Consider the following 24585-nt stretch of genomic DNA (forward strand, 5'->3'; position numbering starts at 1 on the left):
AAAGCTTAGTCTGGCTTCATCCATTATTGCAAATTCGTTAAATCTGAAAAGGAGTAAAAATTAAGCGAGTTATCAGCTGTTGAAGTGTGCATACATAGTTTTGGGACACTCTATATTTAAAGCGCGCACACACACACACACACACACACACGACTTTATTTTGAAAATAATGGAAGTGAAAGAAAAGTAAAATTTCACTCTTCAAAACTTTCATTCTTAATAATTCAGATATTACTTTAGGCTCTTTTTTCCTTTTCTTTATAATTGAGATCATATATATTTTATATAAAATTTGTTTTTAATTACTTAAAACCTTCGTTTTTTATTTTAGAGACAATTTTTGTACTATTCCTATTTTATTGGTTTTGGATGCCCCCATTTTCCAGCTGCATTTGAGAGTGGACGGAGGATCAGCTCCTCAGAACTCTTGAGGCAGAAATGCCACCCGCGCTTTCTGAGCCTCCGGAGAGCTCTAGTCAACAGAAACGTCCTCAGCTCACAACTGCTGTGCAGTGAGGTTCGGCTCAGACATTCCACTTGTCTGGATTTTCCATTTGGAGATGCATGTAAGCTAGAAAAATATGTAAGTTCTATCATTTTATTATTTCCTTTATTTATGCTTTTATTTATAGCCTTTTTTTTGTTATTGTTTTTTAAATAAGAGGTTTTCGTAGATGTAGAACTTTGGTAGAACTTACGGAAAATCTTAGGGGAAGCTGTGATAAAATCTATAATGTAAACACTTCCGTGTAGTTGGCAGAATACTATGTCCATGGCAATTCGTTTCAGAAGACCTGCTCTCCAGCGTGTGTCACAGGGTGGCATCCAGCACTGTGCAGAAAAGGCAGGCTCTCTGCCAGCCTCGCTCCCCCATCGGTCAGGCCTTTCGAATTAGCACGTAGGACGTTCAATATAGGTTTCTACTGGCAAAACTAGTGTCTGTATGTTTATTAACAGGGTAGATGTTAGAAACTGGTTCTCATCAGTGAAAATAATATTCTGTGTGTGTGTGTATCTATCTATCATCTATCTATGCAAAATAAGTTAGGCACACTCTCTAAATCAGTTCACAGTTGTTGGTATGGTAGGCCTTCCCCATGATCTCTACCTTGTGTAATCTCTTACCCTAAAATGGGCTAGATTGAGTGACTTGACTGTAATGAATAGAATATGGCAGAAGTAAGGGGGTGTCATTTCCAGAATTAGGTTTAAGAAGACTTGCTATTTGCACCCCGCGCGTGCGCGCATGTGTGTGTGTGTGTGTGTGTGAAATTCTTCTCTCTGTTCGCTCTCTCTTGGATTGCTCACCCTGAGGGAAGCCAACACCAAGTTGTGAGGCAACCCTGCGGAGCAGCCCACGTGGGGAGGAACTGAGGCCTGCCAGTAATCACCCGAGTGAGCTTGGAAGTAGGACCATCTAGTGAAACAGTCCCAGATTCCCAACCCACAGAAACTCTGAGATCCTAAATGTTTATTGATCCGGGCCTCTAACTCTTGGGGTGATTTGCCTTCCAGCAATACAAAATTAATAGAGACAGGCAGGACTCAAAGAAGCTGCGAGAAACTACTCTTGGCGATGACAGAGCTAACACTCAGAGTGCTGAGAGATGCTAAGCAGGGTTCTATGTGGGTGACATCTGACAATTCATGTAGTCCTCACTTTGATGCTGTTTTCATCACCATTTTGCAGATAAGAAAATTTCCATAGAGAGGTTTCGTTAGTTGTCGAAGGGGCAGAGTGAGAGGAAAACCCAGGCATCTCGAATGCATGCTCTTAGCCCCGTGCAGTGTTCCTGCTCCTTTTGTGGTTAATTATAGCAGAAGAGCGACTCCATTCTGTCAGAGGGCCCTTGGAGGCAGAGGGACTGAGCCCGGAGAAGTTGGGAATGCTCACCAAAGGCTAAGTTTGAGTTTATTAAGCATAATCTACATGAAAAAAATTACCCACCCCTTCTTCTGAGTAACAGCAACTAGCAGGCTATGAGGAAATCCTTCTATTTTGGCAGGAGGAGCATTTTTTCAAGGGAGGCAGAACGTCCAAGTAATAAACGGGATAGCTATGGCCATCTGGTTGTGATCTGTCTGCTCGAATAAATTAACATTTCTCTCCCACCTGATTCACTCAGAAGAGATAAACTATCAACAGATTGACGCTCTAGCCTTTCCCCAAGATAAAACAAAACAGTATTGTGACTCTTCACAAATAACAAAAGGCATAGGCTATTTTGATTTCTCTTCCTTTCCATGGTGACCCCCCTGTGCTTGTATCTGGCATTTAGAACAGTGTGAAGGGAGCAGGCCCCTGGAGGTCTCAGCAGAGCCTCAGGTCCACTTCACACTGATCCTGTCCTTGCAGAGGACATCAGGAAATCCCTGAACTGCTGCTTGCACCTGAGTCTCGGCTTCTCGCCTTCCTCCCTGGATAACATAAGCTTCAGCACCCGCTCCAGCTGCTCCACAAACTACCGGACCCTGGGCTTCGTGCAATCGCCCAGCTACCAGGCCCGCCGGCCAGCAGCGCAACCAGCGAGCGTCTATGCAGGCGCCCGGGCTCCGGTTCACGGATCTCTGTGTCCCACTCCGCCAGAGTGCGGGGTGGCCGGGGACCCGGGGGCCTGGCTGCGGGGGTGGCCGGGAGTCTGGCGGGCACAGGGGGGCATCCAGTGTGAGGAGACAGCAATGCCTGAATGACTGCCTGGCCTCCTACCTGGAGAGAGTAAGAAGGCTGGAGGCTGATAATCGGAGACTGGAAATCAAAATCTGGGAACACCTGGAGAAGAAGGGACTCCAGGTCAGAGAGTGGCGGCATTATTTCAAGACCATCGAGGACCTGTGGACAATGCCCGCATCGTTCTGCAGACTGACAATGCCTATGTTTCTGTTAATGGCTTCAGTCAGAGTTAAGTGTGAGACAGAGCTGGCCATGCGCCAGTCTGTAGAGTGACATGAACGGGCTCTGAAAGGTCACTGATGACACCAATATCACTGGGCTGCAGCTGGAGACAGCTGGAGACAAAGATCGAGGCTCTTGAGGAGGAGCTGCTCTTGATGAAGAACCAGGAGGAGGAAGGGGGTGGTCCACAACACCAGATTGCCAACCCTGGGTTGACCGTGGAGTTAGATGCCCCCAAATCTCAGGACCTCAGCAAGACCATGGCGGACACCCGAGCCCAGTATGACGAGCTGGCTTGGAAGAACCGAGAGGAGCTGGACAAGTACTGGTCCCATCAGACTGAGGAGAGCACCACAGTGGTCACCTCAAGACCGCTGAGATCGGAGCTGCTGGGATGACACTTAGGGAGCTGAGACACATGGTCCAGTCCTTGGAGAGCGACCTGGACTCCAGGAGAAATCCGAGGGCCAGTTTGGAGAACAGTCTGAGGGAGGTGGACACGCGCTACGCCATGCAGATGGGACGGCTCACCGGGATCCTGCTGCCCCCGGAGTCAGAGCTGGCTCAGACCCAAGCAGCACCATTCCCAGGAGTGCGAGACCCTGCTGGACATCAACGTCAAGTGGAGGCCGAGATCGCCGCCTACCGCCGCCTGCTGGAAGAAGGGGAGGACTTCAGTCTTGGGGACGCCCTGGACAGCAGCCACTCCGCGCGATCCATCCTACAGACCGCCACCCGCCTGACTGTGGACGGCAACGCAGTGTCTGGGGTCAACGACGCCGAAGTTCTGGGGCGTTAAGGGCAGCAGAAGTGGGGCACCCTTGAGGGGCCAGGAGGCCAATAAAAAGGTCAGAGATCACTGAACATTAGAAGAAGAAAAAGACAGAAAGAAAAGAAAAAAGAAATCCCTGGTGTCTGCCGACCCGATTAGTGAAAACAATAAATCCCCAGCACCCTTTGGTTGTTGCTGATAAAAATGCTTTGTCGAGTGTCAAGAAATTAATCCCGGCTTAGTTGTCCCAGCAAGATATTGTAGGCAATGGATAAGCACATTGTTGGAAAAAATGTTCCTGAAGATACATGCAGTGATGTCTCCGTCGGATGACCTACACGGTGCTGCTATGTGTCACAGTCGTCAGGGTCGTTCTGCCCCTGTCACCGTTTCAAGCCTGGCTGCTGATGTTCAGTGGAAGTTCTTGTCTGAGAAACTTCCTGTCTCCCATAACATGACAAAACTCAGTCTGTTGATCTGGGTGTATAGAGAATGCCTAGGTTTTACATAGTGTTTGGTTTATTATTCAACTCTCAGTGCTAGTTACTTTGTGAGTAGTTGTATAGCGGAAAAGTCCTGGTGAATAAGTGATTCCATTTTGTATATCATAAGAACAAGAAAGAGCATGCAGTACGTGTGTAACACAATCTTAGCACCGATTCTTATCTGCCAGAAAGGAATAATAAAAACATGTTCATCTTGCAAACTAAATAGGGCGGTATTTCAAAGTATTTACGACTGCACATTTGGGAAGAATGAAATACTTCTTCTATTTAAAAATCAATAGTATGCAGTCTATTTGTCATTCTAGTGTGTAACACAGAAACGTAAACCACTCAAGGTTTTTTTGTGTGTGTCTGTGTTTTTTCCCCACAAGTACACCCAAGGCAGATATATAAACAGAGCACCTGAGTCAAATAGCTCAGTTGCTAGATGCCCTTTGAGGCCTCCTCTAGGAGAAAGAACATAAACTTTGGGCTTCCGTAGTGACTAGAACACTACCATAGCCAGTCACCGCCATGGCCATACCCTTGATCTTGTCATCCTCAATAGCTGCAGCCCTGTCATATCTCAAATTCTGGATTGCTCTCTGACTGCCATCTTCTATTCCATTGTCACTGTTCTCGACTCTACCATGATCTTCCATCTATTGATCCTACTACTGTTGTGCTGTTCCTCATCCACACTGTGTCCTGCGTTTTCTCCCTGCCTGGCTTAATTCCCACATCCACCAGTGGAGTCATTGCTTTGCATATACCCTCAACTCTACTAACTGCTTTCATGTCTCCCTAGAACCTGCTTGGGTAACTCACAACCCTAGCTACCTCCAATCCTCCAACTGCACTGTGTCTGCACCCATGCAGCTAAACAATCATGCACTCGTACTAGCTTGTCTCACGTGAAATTTCGGTCTATGGATCTTTGTGCTGTCTGGCAACAATGCCAGGCTTTTCTAATTCAGTCCTTCTCGTCCTCCCTCCTAGATTATTTTATACTTTCTCCTCGCTCCTGACACCTCCAACACTACTTCCTTTTGGCTTTGTTGAGGTCATTGAAGCAATCAGAAGAAAGCGTTCACCATCCCTCCCCAGTGCCTACCTAGCTGCACCTGTGCCCACACTCGGTGCCTTCCCCGCCCTTGGATGGGCTGTGGTGATGCTAGCAAAGCCTGAGCCATCACCTGGAACTCGGCTTCCTCCTCTGACACGTGCTCAATGACAAGGTCCACCTCCAATTGCTCTCTCTTGCAGCCTCATTTTTTCCTTTCAAATCAGCTCATTTCCATAAACATGCAAACGTGATTTCTTCCAACTAAGAAAAACTCAAAAACAAACACACTAAACACTCTTGGCTCTATTTCCATCTGCTTTTGTCCATTTCTTTTCTTCCTTTTTTACAGTTTTGTTAAGGTAACATACAAAAACTGCACAATTGATGAGCTTTGACATATGTATACACAAGTGAAACCATCAACATAATTAAGGTAATGAATATATCCATTACCTCCAGAAGTTTCCTGATGTCCTTTTGCTTGTGTGTGTGTGGTCACAATACTTAACGTGAAATCGACCCTCTTAACCCTTTTAGTGCACACCACTGTTTTCTTAACTCTAAGCACAGTATTTACAGCAACACAGAAAACTCTTAAAAAGCAGCGTCCATTCTCACAGTCTCTAACTTCTCTCTTCTCATTCCGTTTTCAACACCGTGTAATGAAATTGTCCTCCTCAAGATCACTGACTAGCTGTTTCCTTACTAATCCAAGGTCATTTCCTAGTCCTCATTTTACTTTACTGTCAGCAATTGATCACTTTGTTTTCCTTGAAACTTGATTTCCATGATGCCTCATTCACCGGATTTTCTACCTTGCTCTACCTTTGACCTTTCTGCTGATCCTTTGCCATCTCTTCTGCTGGTTGCTCGTCATCTCATCGCCCAGGCTGATAATTGTTGACATGCCAAAGGGCGCAGGCCTTGCACTTCTCATGCCTATCCACCTTCATTGCCTGGGTGGTTTCACAGCCTTACACGCCACCTTCATGCTGAAGACTCCCAGGTGTATGTCTCCAAGCCAATCCACTCTGCTGAATCCAGACCTTTTATCCAACTGCCTATCTGAAATCCCTACTTGAACATTTAATGATATCACAAACTTGGCATTCTAAAATTCAGCTCCTGATACTCTTTCCTTCCTCTAAACAATCTCAATCAGTGGCAGCTACCTTCCTCCAGTTGCTCAGGCCAAAATCTTGAAGTCATTCTTGATTCTTCTGTAACTCTCATGCCCCAGAGTTGGTCTGCCAGCATATCCTGTCTCATCTAACAGTATCTATCTATCTATCTATCTATCTATCTATCTGTTATTGATCTATCTATTATCTGTCGCCTATCTATTTATAACTTCTTGTCATTATTTCTTCTCCTGGATTATTGCTAAAAACATCTAAATAATCTCATTGTTTCTATCTTTGACTCCTTTCAGTGTATTATTCATTTATGCAGAGCTCATATCTGCTCTCCTTAAATCATCCAATGGCTTCCCGTCTCACTTAGAGTAAAAGCCAATGTCCTACTATAACCCTAAGATCCTACATTATTATTTCTCCCTCATTAATGCTCTGTCTTTGTTTCCCACTACTTGCCCAATTCTTTCTGTTCACTCCAGCCACACTAGCTTCCTTACTGTTTCTCAAATATGTCAGGCAAACTTGTATCTCAGGACCTTTGCACTTGCTCTCCTACCTTGATGCATTTTCACAAGTATCCTCTGGCTCGCTCTTCCCCTTTCTTCAGGTCTGTATTCAAATTTACCTCCTGGTGATCCCTTCCTTGGCTACCTCCTCTACAATTGCAACCCTCCCTCCAAACTCATTGTTTACATTCTTTTTCTTTTTTTTTCTTAAGCACTTATAAGACTGTACCATACTATATTTTTGGTCAGTTATGCAAATTTATATCCCCCTTGGTAGGAATTAAGCTCTATGAGAGCAGAAATTTTATCTAGTTTGTTCACAGTGTATTCCCAGCACTAGGACGTACCCGACACACACCAAATACTCAATATTTGTTGAATGAGTGAATTGTAATAATAATGAACATGAAAAATATAGACTGACAGGACACACATATACAGTATTGCTTACTTTTACACAACTTGGTGATAACTATTGTTAAAATAGTTTTCATTTTGTCCTCAATATTCCCATATCATCAAAAGTAGAGTTCTGTACAGAGACCACAGTTGAAACACTAGAACTGCGGGCTTCTACAAAAACGTGTGATTTTTTTTACTTTAGAAACTTCCCAGTGATTTTTAAAAATTGTGATATAAAATATTACTCATGATGTACTATTTGAGTACATGATAATTACAAGCCAGAGCATAAGACAAATCATGTTTATTAATGATTTCTGGATCATTAAATTTCAACTGGTTACCAGCAGAGGGTGCTACTGATCCACATTTTCACACCTATATATAAAAAGTGTTTTGCAGGGAGGCCTTTTATTTCTACAAACTCAGAGGTCACAGGGAGAAATTTGAAATTAGACTGTACTTTTCAAAAAAAATCTACATGAAAAAACTCTGCATACCAGTCAGGGTCCCTTAGGAAACAGACAGCACATTTTTTTAAAAGGGGAGTCTGCATGAAGGTGTGGTCAGGGTTATAGGAAACAACAAAAAATGGGAGCACCCTATGCTGCTGGCCTCATGGCTTTTTGGAGAAATTACCAGCTCAGCAAGGGCTGGTAGAAGGAAGGAAGAAATGGAGAATCAAGTGAGGGCTGTCATTTTGGGAGAGGGTCACGTGACAGGAGCTGAGGCAAAGCATGAACTGCTGTCCGGCAGGCCTGGCTGGTTGGGAGCCAGAAGGATGGATATCTCAGGCTCCGTCTCCTCTGGCCAATCTGTTCTCTGTTGGTGCTTCTTACTGGCCAAATTCAATGGGAAATCAAAGGGCAGAGGAGGCAGATTGAGGCTGTCAATAGGGGTCAGTCTCCTGGGGCCCTGAGCAAGGGCCCTAGATCTTGCTTTATTTCCAGAGGGTAGATCTGGAAGGGCAACAGAGAGATGATTTTCATCAGCGGATACATACCTTGGAGATATCTTCAGAACCTTGCTTTATTTTAAACTCTCTCTAAAATTATGTCACCAATTTTTCTTTCACAAGATTCACTTCTGTGCTCTTCCTTTTCGGAATGAAACCTATGGATCATTAAAATTCCCACTCCCTTTCTTCCTGGGACAGTATCTTTATGAAATTAGCTTCCTGAAGACACTGCATTTGCTTATTTTTTTCCTTAATTTTTATTAACTTATGTTTGTTATGGATGTTTCACCTTTTTTCCCCCTGAACACCCTCTACCCCATCCTGTCTCCTGCCCCCAGCATTGTTGTCTATGTCCACTGGCTATGCATACATGCATATAAGTTCTTTGATTTATCTAATCCATCCTCCCGCCCCCCTCCTCTGAGGTCTGTCAGTCTGAACTGTACTCCTTTCTATGTCTCTGAGTCTATTTTGTTCATCAGCTTATTTTGTTCATTATATTCCACAAATAAGTGAGATCATGTAGTATTTGTCTTTCTCTGATTGGCTTATTTTGCTTAGCATAATACTCTCGAGGTCCCTCCATGTGGTCTCAAAGGATAAGAGATCTTTCTTTCTTACAGCTGCGTAGTACTCCATTGTGTATATGTACCACAGCTTTTTTATCCACTCATCTATTGATAGACACTTGGGCTGTTTCCAGATCTTAGTGATTGTAAATAGTGCTGCTATGAACATATATTCTTTTTGATTGGTGTTTCAAGCTTCTTAGGATATATTCCTAGAAGTGGGATCACTGGGTCAAATGGCAGATCAATTTTTAAGTTTTTGAGGAAACACCATATTGTTTTCCATAGTGGCTACACCAGTCTGCATTTCCCTGTACTAAAGTCCCCTTTTCTCCACACCCTCGCCAGCACTTGTTGTTTGATGATTTGTTGATGGCAGCCATTCTGGTAGGTGTGAGGTGATACCTCATAGTTGTTTTAATTTGCATCACACTGATGATTAGTGACGTTGAGCATTTCTTCCTATGTCTCATGGCCGTTTGTATGTCCTCTTTGGAGAGGTGTCTATTGAGGTCCTCTGCCCATTTTTTAATTAGGTTCTTTTTCTTCCTTTAGCTGAGTTGTATGAGCACTCTATGTATTTTAGAAATTAATCTCTTATCTGATATATCATTGGCAATTATGCTCTCCCATATAGTGGGTTCCCTTTTCATTTTGATGGTTGTTTCTTTCACTGTGCAGAAGCTTTTTAGTTTATGTAGTCCCATGTGTTCATTTTTTCCTTTGTTTCTGTTGCCTTAGGTGCTGTATCAGTAAAAATTCTGCTGCGTGTGATGTCTGAAATTTTGTTGCCTACGTTTTCTTCTAGGATTTTTATGGATTCATGAGTCACATTTAAGTCTTTTATCCATTTTGAGTTTATTCTTGTGTATGGTGTAAGTTGGTGGTCTAGTTTCATTTTTTTTCATGTAGCTGTCAAATTTTCCCAACACCATTTATTAAAGAGGCCGTCTTTACTGTATGCTCTTGCACCTTTGCAAATACTAATTGAGCATAATGTCTTGGGTCAATTTCCAGGTTCTCTGTTCTGTTCCATTGATCTATATGCCTATTCTTGTGCCAGTACCAGGCTGTTTTGATTACAGTGGCTTTGTAGTATAACCTGATAGACGGTATTGTGATCCCACCTATTTTGCCCTTCTTTTTTAAGATTGCTGTGGCTATTCAGGGTCTTTTTTTGGTTCCATATGAACTTTTGAAGTATTTGTTCTAGTTCTGTGATATATGTCATTGGTATTTTGATTGGGATTGCACTGAATCTATAAATTACTTTGGGTAGTATGGACATTTTAATGATGCTAATTCTTCCAATCCATGAACGAGGTATGTGCTTCCACTTTTTTTACATCTTTCGCTATTTCATTTTTCAATGTCCTGTAGTTTTCTGCAAATAGGTCCTTTACTTCTTTAGTTAAGTTTATTTCTAGGTATCTTAATTTTTTTTGCTGCAATGGTTAAATGGGATTGTTTTTTAGTTTCTCTTTCTGTGAGTTTATTATTGATGTATAAGAATGCCATCAATTTATTGATGTTAATTTTGTATCTCGTTACCTTGCCAAAGTCTAGTGTATTTTTGATGGAGTTTTAGGGTTTTCTATGTACAATATCATATCATCTTTGAATAATAACAGTTCCACTTCCTCCTTTCTAATTTGGATCCTCTTTATTTTTTCTTCATGTCTGATTGCTGTGGCTAAGATGTCCAGTATTATGTTAAATAAGAATGGCAAAAGTGGGCATCCCTGTCTTGTTCTTGTTCTTAAGGGAAATGCCTTTAGTTTTTGCCCATTGAGTATGATGTTGGCTGTAAGTCTTTCATATATGGCCTTTATTATATCGAGATATGATCCCTCTATTCTCACATTGCTGAGCATTTTTATCAGAAATGGGTGCTGGATTTTGTCGAATGCTTTTTTCAGTGTCATTGATATGATCATATGGTTTTTATCTTTCATTTTGTTTATGTGGTGTATCACATTTATTGATTTGTGAATACTGTACCAGCCTTGCATCCCTGGGATGAATCCCACTTGGTCATGGTGAATGATTTTTTTGATGTATTGCTGGATCCAATATGCTAATATTTTGTTCAGGATTTTGGCATCTATGTTCATCAGGGATACTGGCCTGTAGTTTTGTGTGTGTGTGTGTGTGGTATCTTTATCTGGTTTTGGAATTAGAAATATGCTGGCCTCATAAAAAAAATTTGGAAGCCTTCCTTCTTCTTGAATTATTTTGGAATAGTTTGAGGATAATGGGTGTTAGTTCTTCTTTGAATGTTCGGTAATACTCCCCCATGAAGCCATCCAGGCCTGGCTTTTGTTTGCTGGAAGAGTTTTGATTACCTCTTCAATTTCCTTAGTTGTTATTGGTCTGTTCAAGTTTTCTCTCTTTTTCCAGTTCAGTTTTGGGAGACTGTGTTTCTAGAAATTTGTCCATTTCGCTTAGATTGTCCAATTTGTTGCTGTATAATTGTTCATAGTATTTGTTAACAATTCTTTGTATTTCTGTGGTGTCAGTTGTTACTTCTTCTCTTTCATTTCTGATTATATTTATTTGGGTTCTCTCTCTTTGTTTCTTGGTGAGTCTAGCTAAGGGTCCATCAATCTTGTTTATCTTTTCAAAGAACCAGCTCTTTGTTTCATTGATCTTTTGTATTGTTTTTTGGTCTCTATGTCATTTAATTCTGCTCTGATCTTTACTATTCTTTCCTTCTACTTGCTCTGGGGTTTTCTTTTTGTTTGCTTTCTAGTTCTTTAAGTTGTGAGGTTAGATAGTCAGTTAGAAATTTTTCTTGTTTCTTGAGGTAGGCGTGTAATGCTATGAACTTCGCTCTCAGGACTGCTTTCGCTGCATCTCATGGATTTTGTGTTGTTGTGTGTTCATTTTCATTGGTTTCCAGAAATTTTGAAATTTCCTCCTTGATCTCCTTGGTAACCCATTTATTGTTTAAGAACATGCTATTTAGTCTCCATGTGTGCAAATGTCTTTGTGTGTTTTTGTCGTAATTGATTTCTAGTTTCATGCCATTGTGATCTGTGAAGATATTTGATATGATTTCAATCTTCTTGAACTTAGAGACTTACTTTGTGTCCTAAGATGTGGTCTATCTTTGAGAATGTCCCATGTGCACTTGAGAAGAATGTGAATTCTGCAGTTTTGAGGTGTAATTCCCTGTAGATATCTATTATATCCATTTGATCTAGTGCATCATTTAGAGTCTCTGTTTCCTTGTTAATTTTTTGTCTAGAGGATCTATCCAGTGATGTCAGCGGGGTATTGAAATCCCTTGCTGTGACTGTATTGCTGTCGATTTCTCCTTTGAAGTCCTCGAGAAAAATTTTAATATATTTTGGTGATCCTATATTTGGTGCATATATGTTTACCAAGGTTATATCTTCCTGTTGGGTAGATCCTTTCAATATTATGTAGTGGCCTGCATTTGAAATCTATTTTGTCAAATACCCCAGCTTTTCTTTCCCTTCCATTTGTTTGGAAGATTTTTTTTTTAATCCCTACACTTTCAACCTATGTGAGTCTTTTGTTGTGAGGTGGGTCTCTTGTAAACAACATATATATGAGTCATGCTTTCTTATCCAATCAGCTACACTGTGTCTTTTGATCTGAGCATTCAATCCATTTACATTTAAGGTTATTATTGATATATGTTTTTATTGCCATTTTTCTTTATTGTGGTTATATTTTTTTCCTATTTCTTCTACTAATTACAGCAGTCCTTTTAACATTTCTTGCAGTGCTGGTTTGGTGCTAATATATTCCTTTAGTCTTTTTTTTTTTTTGTCTGGGAAGCTCTTTATTTCACCTTCTATTTTGAATGATAGCCTTGCTGGGTAGAGTAGTCTTGGATTCAGATCCTTGTTTTTCATTACCTTGATTACTTCTTCACATTCCCTCTGGCCTGTAGTGTTTCTGTTGAGAAGTTAGCTGATAGCCTTTTGGGTTTTTGGGTTTTGTAGGTAATCTGTTGCTTATCTCTTGCTGCCTTTAGGATTCTCTCTTTGTCTTTAATTTTGGGCATTTTAATTATTATGTGTCTTGGTGTGTGCCTGTTTGGGTTCTTCTTACATGGGGCTCTCTGTGCTTCTTGAACTTGAATGCTTTTTTCCTTCACCAAATTAGGAAATGTTTCTGTGACTATTTTTTCAAATATATTCTCTAACCGTTGCTCATTTTCTTCTTCTTCTGGAACTCCTATAATACAAATGTTGTTATGTTTCTAGTTGTCCCACAGTTCTCTTAATCTGTCTTCCTATTTTTTAATCATTTTTTCTTTTTGGTTTTTCTGATTGGTTTATTTTTTTCTACCCTGTCTTCTAATTCACTGATCTGGACCTCAGCTTCCTGTACTCTGCTGGTTATTTCTTCCAATGTGTTCTTTATTTCTGCTATGTAATTCTTCATTTCCACTTGGTTGATTTTCAATGTTTCAATATCTTTACTCATGGTGTTGAGCTCCTTACTCATGCTGTTGAGCTTCCTCAATATCATCACTCTGAACTCTACCTCTGAGAACTTGCTTAACTGCATTTCATTTATCTCATCTTCTCTAGAGTTCTCTTGTTCTTTTATCTGGGATTTGTTTCTTTGTTTCGCCATTTTGGCTATCTCTGTGGGTTTTGGAGCCTGCCAAATTTTCCCTGTGGGTGTTGGTGTTCTGCTGTTTGTGGCTCCCTCTACTAGGTTTGGATGAGTGTGCGAGGACCCACATTAAAAACCACAGTCAAGTCTTACTTTCCTGGGTAGATTTGCAAGCCCAGGAACAGTTCAGTTATCCTCTAGCTTTTTGCCTGGAAGCTTTTAGTCTCAGTTACTTGATGATTCTTGGGTTGTAGCCCTCAACTGAATGAAAAACTTCCTCAGGTGTTCAGGGTAAGAGAATTTCCAGAGGGTGGGGTAGATGCTGGCTGTTATGAGCCTCAATTTGCATTTCTTTGGCCCAGCTGGGTATTGTTAAACCTCCAAGGGAGGGGCTCCCTGAGCAAGATGGCCACTGTCCTGGGAGGGTAAGACTCAGCAAAAACTCTCAGTACCCTCTAGATCCCGAGTCTCCCCTCACAGTTCCAGTCCAGTCCACCTTCCCTCTGCCAGAGCCCAAGGTGAGTGACTGTAGCTAATTTAGTGCTCTGTCCCAGCCCTCTGTGCTGTGGAGCCGGCTTTGGATTTTATCCCCACGGTTGCTGCTCACAGCTAAAACAGCTGCTGTTCATGGGTTCCCAGCTTGCTCTCTTGCTCCTTTGCAGACCTACCAGGCTTGATTCAATGTCCTTTTTTCCTGTGCCTGGTCATATGGGTCCTCTCCAGCTGCTTTTCTATTGCTTTACCTTGAAGATTTGTCTTTATTTTAGTTGTAATTCCAGTTTGGTGCTGGGAGATGGTCTGTGTAGCTTCCATTCACTCCACTGCTATTTTGGAATCCTCATTGTCTCTCTGCATTTACTTATTAAGGTTTGATTAACAGAAAGCAATTTAAAGACAATGATTCCTAGAATATAAGGGCACTATAGCATATATTATAAAAATAGTGCATCTTATGCAAAGTGGGTTTGAAAAAAAACAAAAAAATGTGTATTTTGTTTGGCCATGCCTACACTAAAGGAGGCTTCTGCTGTCTGGTTTCCTTCTAATAGTGCCCCCTCCCCTCCAATCTACTCTGGTTAGACAAAAGGAGCCCCTTGGATCCACCAGAGATTAATCCCAGAGATCCAGCTACTGGCTAATATCTAACAGCATCACAGCTTGCATTAGAGAGAAGGAGATGTGTCATATATATATATATATATATATAATATATTTGTCATGTAATATATATATAGTTATTTACATGACAAGATTTAATTTCCTTGAGAGGTTATTTTGGAGACTGGAGGGAACCTCTTAGAGGGTCTCTGATGATAACAAGACAAACAGGCTGTTTTCAGCTCTGGCATATCAGGGGCCCCTTCTGGTCAATGTGCCTTAAAGGGAAATGACTTGCCAACTAAATATGTTGCTATTGACTCTACCTACAGAATATCCCAAACCCAACGCCCATCTATTTGTCAAGTCTTCATTTTACCCCTTTCCCTCTCCCACATTAACGAAACCTGTGTCCCAGTGGAGAAGCTGCTTCAGGGGAGACTGAACTTTCTGGCCGCCTGCCCAGGGCAGGTCCGGAGTCGCCTGCCAGCGCTGCTCAGGGGCAGAGAGCCTGGAGTGAAGGTATTCTCTTAAAACAGCAAATTCCAACCTTCTTCATGCCATGGCACACATAAACTAGTTACTGAAATTCTGCTGTACACCAAAAAGTATGTTTTTTGTCGATCTGACCAAAAAAAAAAAAGGTATAATTTTGATTCATTCACACCAGACAGCTATTGTTGTGTTGGCTGTTGTCATTTCTTTATTTGGCAATGTAAGGGGAAAGAGGTCAGTGCCCCTGACTAAATAGTCAGGTATGGCATGGATTAGGAATTCTTACAGCACACTGGTTGAAAATCACTGTGTTAGAATAAGCACAAAGCCACAAATTAGTAAATAATGAAATAACATCTTCGTTCAATTCACTGCAGAGCCGTTGGAATTTATTCCGATTATTCCTCTCACTGCGCTGAGAAACATCAGGTGTGACGCACTTAATTGGAGCAGGAAATAAGAGTATAATTTACCAGACAGGCGATATGGTCTGGTGACTTCAGAAGTTGAATGTTATTTCTGGCTTCACCGCTGGCTTCCTTTATGACGAGGAGGGAAATCTCTCTGGGTTGTTGCTAGTTTCGGTATCTGTGGATTGATAAGAAGATCACAAGCATGGATGTTATAATAGTTCATTTGATGGGGAATGAAACAGCGAGACTAATGAGAGGAATGGGTTAACTGGTCATATCTTGCTAGACGCTATTTTGGACTTCAGGAGGACATTAAATATCTGAATAAATTGAGGGTGTTTCAGAAAGTGCATCATGCATGTGTGATATTTCATTCCTACAGCAAACCCAAGAGGTCATTCGTGATATTGATGCAATTTTTTCAGGTGAAGAAACTGAACACGGAGAGTTAAGTAACTTGTCTAAGGTCACAGAACTAGTGAGGGCAGAGCTGGGATTTGAACTCAGGTTATTTCAATTCAGAACCCCAACTCTTGACTACAGCCTCCCTCTCACCTGGTGACAGAAATGATGACCCACCGGAATAGGAGCATATATAACAATTCAAAACAGAGATCTTCAGAGCACCCTAGAACGAGCAGGGCAGACAGAACATAGGGGAGAAGTAGGAAATCACCGAAGCTAAGGTCTGTGAAGAGTGTAATTAGGGACCGAGTGATCGGGCTAGAGAAGCCTCTTGGGTAGTGAGCAAAACTACCAGCTGGAGAACAAAATTTCAGTTCCGGTGATGATGCTTCGGGCTGTGTGTTCACAACCCTGGTCCTGGTTGGAGTTTTTGTTTCTTTTGTGGTAGGTTTTATTTTGCTCTAAGATGTTTGTCCCAGCTGAACATGATTTCCTTGAATGGGAAAAAGCATGATAGAAGATTCCATTCATTTCTGAATCTGCCTAATTGCTACCCATCTAAACATATATATATTTTAACTACTCCACTACCTCCGACCTATCTCAAGGTTTCATTACTGTTCACCTAGTGCTGCCAAAACAAGCTGTCTCTCCCCGCCTCCCAGTTTGTCCAAGTCTCTAGCTTTCCAAAATATTTTATTACTTAAAGCCCAACTTATGTCCCATCGATTTTATAAAGGCTTCTCAACCCACACCGACCTCATCCTATCGTGACCTCCCGTGGAGATTAATGTACTACTCCTGTACCTGTTTGCTTAATTGTTGCACTTTGCATAATTTATACATCTTGTCTCCCAAACCAGATACAATCCCATAAAAGACGATGATTAATAACAAAAATGTTTTAGAAACCAGCACTTGGCCCAATAGAAATGTATAAAGTTTAACTTAAAAAGTAACTTTTCCTTCCTCCCTAAAGAGAGTATATCCTCAGTGATCTTTATATCTTTGTGATCACTGTAGTAGGAGTGCCCCGGAATGGCATGGATGCAGCCAAAGCAGTCATCCTTGTTCCTCCCACGTGTCTTTCTTCACACCCGCCTTTTCATGATCTTGGCTGAGCCAAAGAGGCAGGTGTAGCTCGTCAGTGGCTTCCCTCTTCTCCAGCCTCTTGCACCTCACTCCCAGCACCAGGTAGCAGGGAGCCCCGCCCACGCCACCTGAGTCTGCAGGCCTCCAGTCCTGGGTCCCAGTTTTCCGAAGGTGGTTCTTGGAGTGCTGGTGAAGTGAATATAAGGTGGTGAGTTTTTCCCCCACGTTAATAGATTTTGGTGCATGCTAGAACCGTTAGCCATCTATAGTGGAACAAATCCTGCCCTGAACAGGGAAAAGCAACCCCAGATGTAGCCTCTCTGTTGTCTCCTCACCCCAAACCCAAACTCAGCACGCTTGTGGCAAACAAGACAAACCACCCGTATCGGTCTATACCGGGGGTTCAACGGAGTCCACTGGAAACTTAAAACAAATCTAGGAATAAAACCACAACACTGGAAAACTTGGGGGGAAAAGATGGGAAGCTGGAAGGGGTAATGCTAGGTTCCCCAGAAATGTTGCTTTCACCACCGGAAAATCTCAAGATTGTTTGGAAAATGGGCTTTTGGATACCTGAAGTCTTGACTGTCACTTTCAGTCCTGATCATTTGGCATGTGCGTTAGTGGGAACTGCGGTTTTGTAGACGGGAAGAGTATGGGAGCTCCTGAGTGCTTGGAGTTAGAGATTTATCACAGGTTTTTTCTCCTGCTTCTGAGAAGAAAAGCAGACTTCATAGAATAAGAACTGAAACAGAACACAGTTTTCAGAAGCATATGTGTGACTATGCTATTTCAGGCATTGTTCCAGTGTGAGATGTAAATTTGTTGTGACCCAGGCCAACGAGCTTAATATAACAAGGTTAAGGGAATGGTGGGAGGAGAGGGTTTCACTCTATACCAGCTTGCATTTATCAGCAAGCAAAAGGTTTGCAGATGGCAGCCTCACTGGACATTGCTAAATTTGGAACTTGTGGTTTGCAAATCATTCTAACAGATGCTATCATCTCTCCTCGGGAGGGCAGAAAAGAAGTGAGTGTTATTATTTTATCATGTTAAATATAAGTCACAGAGACTGAAAATGGTGTAATCGGGCAAATATAGAATTTACTGGTTAAGTAGAAAACTATGCTCTGCTCTCCCACTGGGCTGGCTAAAGACGAGTTTCCTGGGAACGTCTCAGGGAACAGATATTTCTTCTTATGTCTTGATGGAGAGTTGACTGGTGTTTCATTGTTAGCAATGTGCCCTTTCGGCAAAAGGAATCTCTCTTTTTTTTTTTTTATCCTCACCCGAGGACATTTTTCCATTTTTTATTCAGGTAGAGTGGGAGGGAGAGAGAGGAAGAGAGAGAGAGAGAAACATCGATGTGAAAGGAACACATCGAGCGGCTGTCACCCGCACGACCGACCAGGGCCGGGGACAAACTGCAACCGAGGTACGTGCCCTTAGCGGAACCGAACCCGGGTCTCTCCGGACCGCAGGCCGACGCTCTAACCGCTGAGTCAAACCGGCCAGGGCAAAAGGAATCTTTTGTTCACCTATGTACATACACGGGCAGATCTGGTTTTATTGCCCTGGCCTCATTGCACTTCACAGATGTGGCGTTTTTAACAAATTAAAGGCAAAACTCTCCACCAGCAAAAAGATGACAACTCGCGTTATTGCAGTGATCTGCAACCAAACCCATGCTCTCTCCAAGGCATGCCTGTGTGCAGATATGTATTTAATTTTCGATATACATTAATTAAGGGCTTTGCCTTAATTAACCACCAAGTGGGACTCACTTAGGTGAAAGGTTTGCATAATTAACTATTGAATGATTGTTGAAGCAAGCCACCTAAAGTTTGTAAGTTCAGTGTTTAAAAAACAACAATTAGTAAAGGGAAAGACATGTAAACGGTTGACAAAAGAAAGATGATAATATTGTCAACATAACTCCTTTCAGCCCAAGTTTGATTCCGGCTCTCTAAAGATCTTTTTGAACCACCCTGAAATCGGCTAACTTTTTCAAGGATGCTACTTTTGTGTCTCTGTATAAATCTTGTGTCTTTCTTTGCAAAGAAATGCAACAGTTTTCGTAGTGATTGAAGAATATTGATATTGAAAAACACAAATAATGCTCTTATGTTCTTCGTATGTGCCTAACAATATGAAATATTGTCTACATTGTACACACATGGTATATTTATTCTAACCTACTGACTACCCCTTTAGGAAGTCAAAACAATTGTAGATTTCTGTAAGTCTCAAAGAGTGCACAACTCTTAAAGGTTAATGTTTTGTTTTTGTTTTTGTTTTCTTTATTTTTTTAGAGAGAGAGGAAGGGAGAGGGAGAGATATAGAAACAACAATTAAGAGAACATGGATTGGCTGCCTCCTGCGTGCCCCCCCACTGGGGATCGGGCCCACAACATGGACATATGCCCTGACTGGAAATTGAACCAGCAACCTCATAGTGCATGGGTCAATGCTCAACCACTGAACCAGGGCTCTTAGAGGTTAATGTTGAATGCTGCAGTTACATCCAGGTAAAAACTGGATATGTTACAAGTGGCCAAAGTTTAAGTAAGATAAGAAACAAATCACACTTCTTTTATGCTGCCATGCGTCAGAGGCTTTTAATTATTGCTTTATAGTTTTATATCAAGAAGATGGTTGACAATTGTTGATTCAAGAGCTTTTACTACATACAACAAGGCAATTCAGGCAATAATAATGACAGGACTCAGATTCTAGAAATAAAAACATTGGGGCATAGTTCAATCAATAGGAGAAATAAGATTAGTGAAATAATTGGTTCAGATAATATCTAACATTATTTTATATTACATTTAGTTAATGGGAATTCCTATAGCAGATTTATGGTTCCACTTTTTAATTTTCTGTTTATAACCATGAATTTAGCTAACAATATGTATAGCATTATGCAGTGCATGACACATAATAGACGCTCCCCAATTTTTCTCTGTCTTTGCTGCCAAACTAGAATAACTCCCTATTATATGTTCTCATAACCCCTGGCACTTTCTTTCCCAGTATGTAATTATTTATTTGTCTGTAGGCTTTAGGGTTGCTAGATTTAGCTGACAAAATAACAAGATGCCCAGTGAAATTTGAGTATCAGATAAACAACAAATAATTTTCCATATAAGTTTTTCCTGTGTAACTTTTATGACATAATAAAAAAAAATTAGCCACTGTTTATTTGAAATTCAAATTTCGTTGGGCATCTTGGATTTAATCTGGTAATCCTGCCAGCATACTTGTTCATATCTGTATCTTCATAGACCACAAGTGTTAGGAGAGCAGATACTCTATTTTGCTCATGACTGTACCTCCAGTATCTGCACAGGGTTTCACACACGTTAGATACTAAGTATTGGCTGAGTGCCTAAGGGGATGAATCACTGGAGGGGCACGAAGAGTCAAAGAATTTAAAAACAAGAGCCTTGCCATTGGGGTTTCTGCTAGTGTACCATCTTTATATAGTACGTATTCAATAAACTAAAGGATAAATAGAGAGGAAATTCCTTTAAAAGAGAGACTCCAAGCAACTGATTCTGCTGGTACAATTAACTTTCAGTTTTTAATTTCCAGTTCATACTTTTTCAAAGACAGTTATTGCATAAATCAAGGCAGACTGATATTTTTCAGTGTTCGATAGATTGCATCTAATTTTTCTGTGAGGATCTATGACTGAAAAGAGGTTTGGACAGGACAGACAGGAGATGTTTCCAGGCCATATATGAGAAGGCAACACAAAATCTGAAATCCTTGCCTGATTGGTGTGGCTCAGTGGTGTAGCCAAAGTGCATGAGCATTGACCCATGCACCGAGAGTTCTCCAGTTTGATTCCTGGCCAGGGCACATGCCCAGGTTGTGGGCCTGGTCCTCAGTGGGGCAGCCAATCCATGTTTTCTCTCATCCGTGATTCTATTTCTCCCTCTCCCTTCCTCTCTAAAGTCAATAAAGAAAAAAAATTTTCTTAAATCTGAAATTCTTATCACATTGCATTTATTGCACTCCCACAAATGTTCTGCTCTGTATTAGAAAAAAGAAAAACAAGCTCATCTTGTGAAGTTTTGTTAGCTCACAGTTAGTGTATCAAGTGTACTCTTTATAAGGTTTAGTTTATAAACTGTGGAGCAGGCTCACTTAGGTGAGTTACGGAATTTCAGAAAACAGATGGTAAGAGAAAAATGCCTTGGAAAAGCAAATAGAAAAGCATGTGCTATATGCTAGTAACACTAATTTGGATCAGTCACAGAGGCCCACAAAGTGGGGTCTTTCACTGTGGCTTGGACATCACATCAATGTCCAACACGGAGAGCAGACAGCATCTGGGAGTCTGAGGTTCCTATTCCAAGGCTTCAGTTAGCCCCCTGCTAGCCTGTGCCTCAGTTCTCCAGCTCTCGAAGGGAAACACAGCCACATCACATTGAGAACCCCGACAGACACCTCGCCAGTCTTTTACAGGGCTCTTCACTTGACCTGGGGCAGTCAGATGGCTCCAGCTGTATCACCGCCCTGGTCAGCCGTAGAGTTGGAATGCGTTGTGTTCACAGGCGAAATCTCTTCTGTTGTTGCCATACTTCCCGTCCAACCTCCCAGCTGAGCAAGGAGCAGGTCCTGATGGCCAGGGGCCTTCTCCAGTAAAGGGGCAGCTGCTTCGTTGAGAGCCAACACTCACTGCAGCTGGGGGACAAGTCCACCAGCCTGGTCATTACATGTTATACAATTGTGGACTATTCATTATACCAATAATAATAAGTCACTGAGCGTCTAGAAAAGAATGACATCATGACTTTTGAATACAAAAATTAAGTGTTTTTGAGAAGACAACATGCATACACATATGAAACAATCTAATAATAGAAGACAACATTTGAATGACAAAATAGTGTCTACACACCCTAGGAGAGAACAGAAAGAGTCGAGTCCAGGATCTGAACAGAGGAAGGTGTTTTAGACTTGGCACTGAAAGACAACCTTGAATACACAGAAAGAAGGGTGTAGTCAAGTGATAACAAAAACATTCAAAGTGGTTATTACTTCAGATAGTAAAGGATTCTGTTGGTGGAAATGTTACAGGCTAGTGCTGATGGCCATCGTGTTGAAGTACAGATTAAGAGGACTTCGAATACCTTCTTCTTCTCAGTCTTTCTAAATACCTCCTGCAGTTATAGCTCTTCTAAAAATTTTGTAGCTTTTGCTAATTTTCTATTAGGAAATTTTTTCCCTTAAATTTCTATGAGTGCAAATTTTTGTTAAGTTCCTAAAAATCATAACTTTTGAACTCTTTGTAACTATTCCAACTATTGTAACTCTTTGCCTAGCATAATTAAAATTTTATCTGTTTAGAAAAAAATTGGGGCTTACTTCCAAATTCCTTAATTACTGTCTCATAAGAAGTTCTTTTTTTTGTTAAGATATAATTGACATACAATATTGATAGTTTTGAGTATACAACATAGTGATTTGACATGTATACATTGCAAAGCGGTCACCACCGTATGTTTAGTGCCGTCACTTTGCAAAGTTAACACGATGTTATTTACTCTGTTCCCTATGCTGCACATTACATTCCCATGACTTCTTTCTTTTATAACTGGAAATTTGTACCTCTTAATCCCCTGCCCCTGTTTAACCCCTCCGGCCTTCTCCCCCCTTCTCCATATTTGTGCTTCTGGGTTTGAGCAGTCATCTGTTTAAGGTCATATCTCCTGCCATTTAATAAAATTATGCTAGAGTCAGACACCCTTTGGCTCGAATCTTAGAGATGTGACCATTAGCAAGTGACTTGATCTTTTAGAGCCTCAGTTTTATTATCTTTAAAAAGAGGATATTGCCCTGGCTGGTGTGGCTCAGTTGGTTGGGCACTGTCCCATGAACCTAAAGATCACCAGTTCGATTCCTGGTCAGGGCACATATGCTCAGGTTGTGGGCTCTATTCCCAGTCAGGGGCATGCTGGAGGCAGCCAATCAGTGTTACCGTCTTACATCTCTCTCGTTTCCCTTCCTCTCTCCTAAAAATTAATAAACTATAAAAACAAACAAACAAAAAGGATATTTTCACATATCTGACAGGGTGTGTATCAAGTTTAGACATAACATGTGTAAAACCTGATATAGGGCATGTTTAGGAAGTTCTCAGTGGATGAGAACCTGAGCAGGTGCTCAATAGAGGCTGTTAGCATCCTCACCATCATCATCTTCGCCATGTAATTATTAATGGAAAGCAGTATGGTTAGGAGTCCAGCTTCTACAGCAGGACTGCCTGGTTTCAAACTGGACCCTGGCATTTAACTGGGTGACTTTGGGTGTGTCCCTTTTTCTCTCTCTGCCTGAATATGGAGATGATAGTAATGCTTACCTCCTAGAGTTGAGGATGAAATGAGTTGATATGTATAAAGAACTTAGTACCATGCCTGATGTGGTAAGTATTTTACGCATGTTGACTTAATATTTTCTAGAAATTTGAGTGCCAAAGTTAAATACATGGGAGGCTGTTTAAAGCAATTGTTTAAGGACAGTTATTTAAAGATACCTTGATAGCCCTGGCCAGTTTGGCTCAGCGGTTAGAGCGTCGGCCTGCGGTCCTGAGAGACCCGGGTTCGGTTCCCGCTAAGGGCGCGTACCTCGGTTGCAGTTTGTCCCCGGCCCTGGTTGGTTGTGCGGGTGGCAGCCACTTGATGTGTTCCTTTCACATCGATGTTTCTCTCTCTCTCTCTCTGTTCCTCTCTCCCCCTCCCACTCTACCTGAACAAAAAATGGAAAAATGTCCTCGGGTGAGGATAAAAAAAATAATAATAATAAAGATACCTTGATATCTCCAAAGTTGAGTTAGGAATAAGTAGCCTATGGCTAAGTTGTTAGGGCAATGCTAATTCTAAAACGCATGTCTAATTTTGCCTGTACTTTAGCCATTTCACCTATAAAAGTGGAGGACCGTCAACAATGGCCTTTGCAAGGAAGGTGACTGAGAAGAGGCATAACCCGGTGGAAAGCATCTGCAGAAAAATCAGAGCCATCCGAAAGAGAGAAGAGCTTTCAAATCCGAGCCAACAGATCATCAAATACCAATCCAGCAGTTTTGAGAGTCCGCAGACTAACACCAGGAAGGATCTTGAAGAGGTACTGAAGAAAATGACTGCCGCTTACGTCCCCACACCCTGCACTCACTTCTCAGGTTCTGAGAAGGACGCCGCCTTCATTCCATCTCCTCAAACAGTGTCTTCACGCACCCCGTCCGGCTCTCATCTCGGCCCCCCCGAGGATGCAGCATGCTCTACCCTCACAAGCTCTGAAAAGATCTCAAGGCTGAGATGGCAGGGCTCCCAGAATCACACATCGCTGGTATCACAGATCGGAAAGGGGGACCCCTTCTCCACCAAGGACTTGGCTACTTATCATAGTGGAAATCATTTTAGTATCTTAAAACCTGACTTTGATTCCACCTCTGATCAAAGTTCTGACATTTTTACTCCTCCGGATTCAGTGGTGAAAAAGGGGTCTCTGAATGAAGATGGTAAATATTCACCTTTTAATGTTCTTTCAATAAAGCAATAAGCATGTCACTTTCAGAATACCTGAACTAAAACAAACAAAACGATTTACATGGTTAAAGCTTGGTTGGAAACACCCATCTTTCCCTTTTTAAGTTTTGTTGTTGTTGTTTAGATCTTAAAAGAAAAGT

At 41.6% G+C, this 24585-nt stretch overlaps 1 protein-coding gene and 1 pseudogene across 1 annotated transcript in view; both read left to right on the forward strand.

Moving 5' to 3' along the window:
- Positions 1–438: 438 nt before the first annotated feature.
- On the forward strand, positions 439–3692 carry LOC118623385 (annotated as a pseudogene).
- A 20154-nt stretch (positions 3693–23846) lies between these two features.
- The window catches only part of LOC118623386 (inositol 1,4,5-triphosphate receptor associated 2), a 56055-nt gene continuing 55316 nt past the window's right edge, over positions 23847–24585 (forward strand). Inside the window, exon 1 of the mRNA XM_036250881.1 lies at positions 23847–24417. Within this exon, the coding sequence (XP_036106774.1) occupies positions 23847–24417 (571 nt within the window). The remainder of the gene's footprint in view (positions 24418–24585) is intronic.

Source organism: Molossus molossus, unplaced genomic scaffold, assembly GCF_014108415.1.
Source record: "Molossus molossus isolate mMolMol1 unplaced genomic scaffold, mMolMol1.p scaffold_m16_p_10, whole genome shotgun sequence".
Lineage (NCBI taxonomy): Eukaryota > Metazoa > Chordata > Mammalia > Chiroptera > Molossidae > Molossus > Molossus molossus.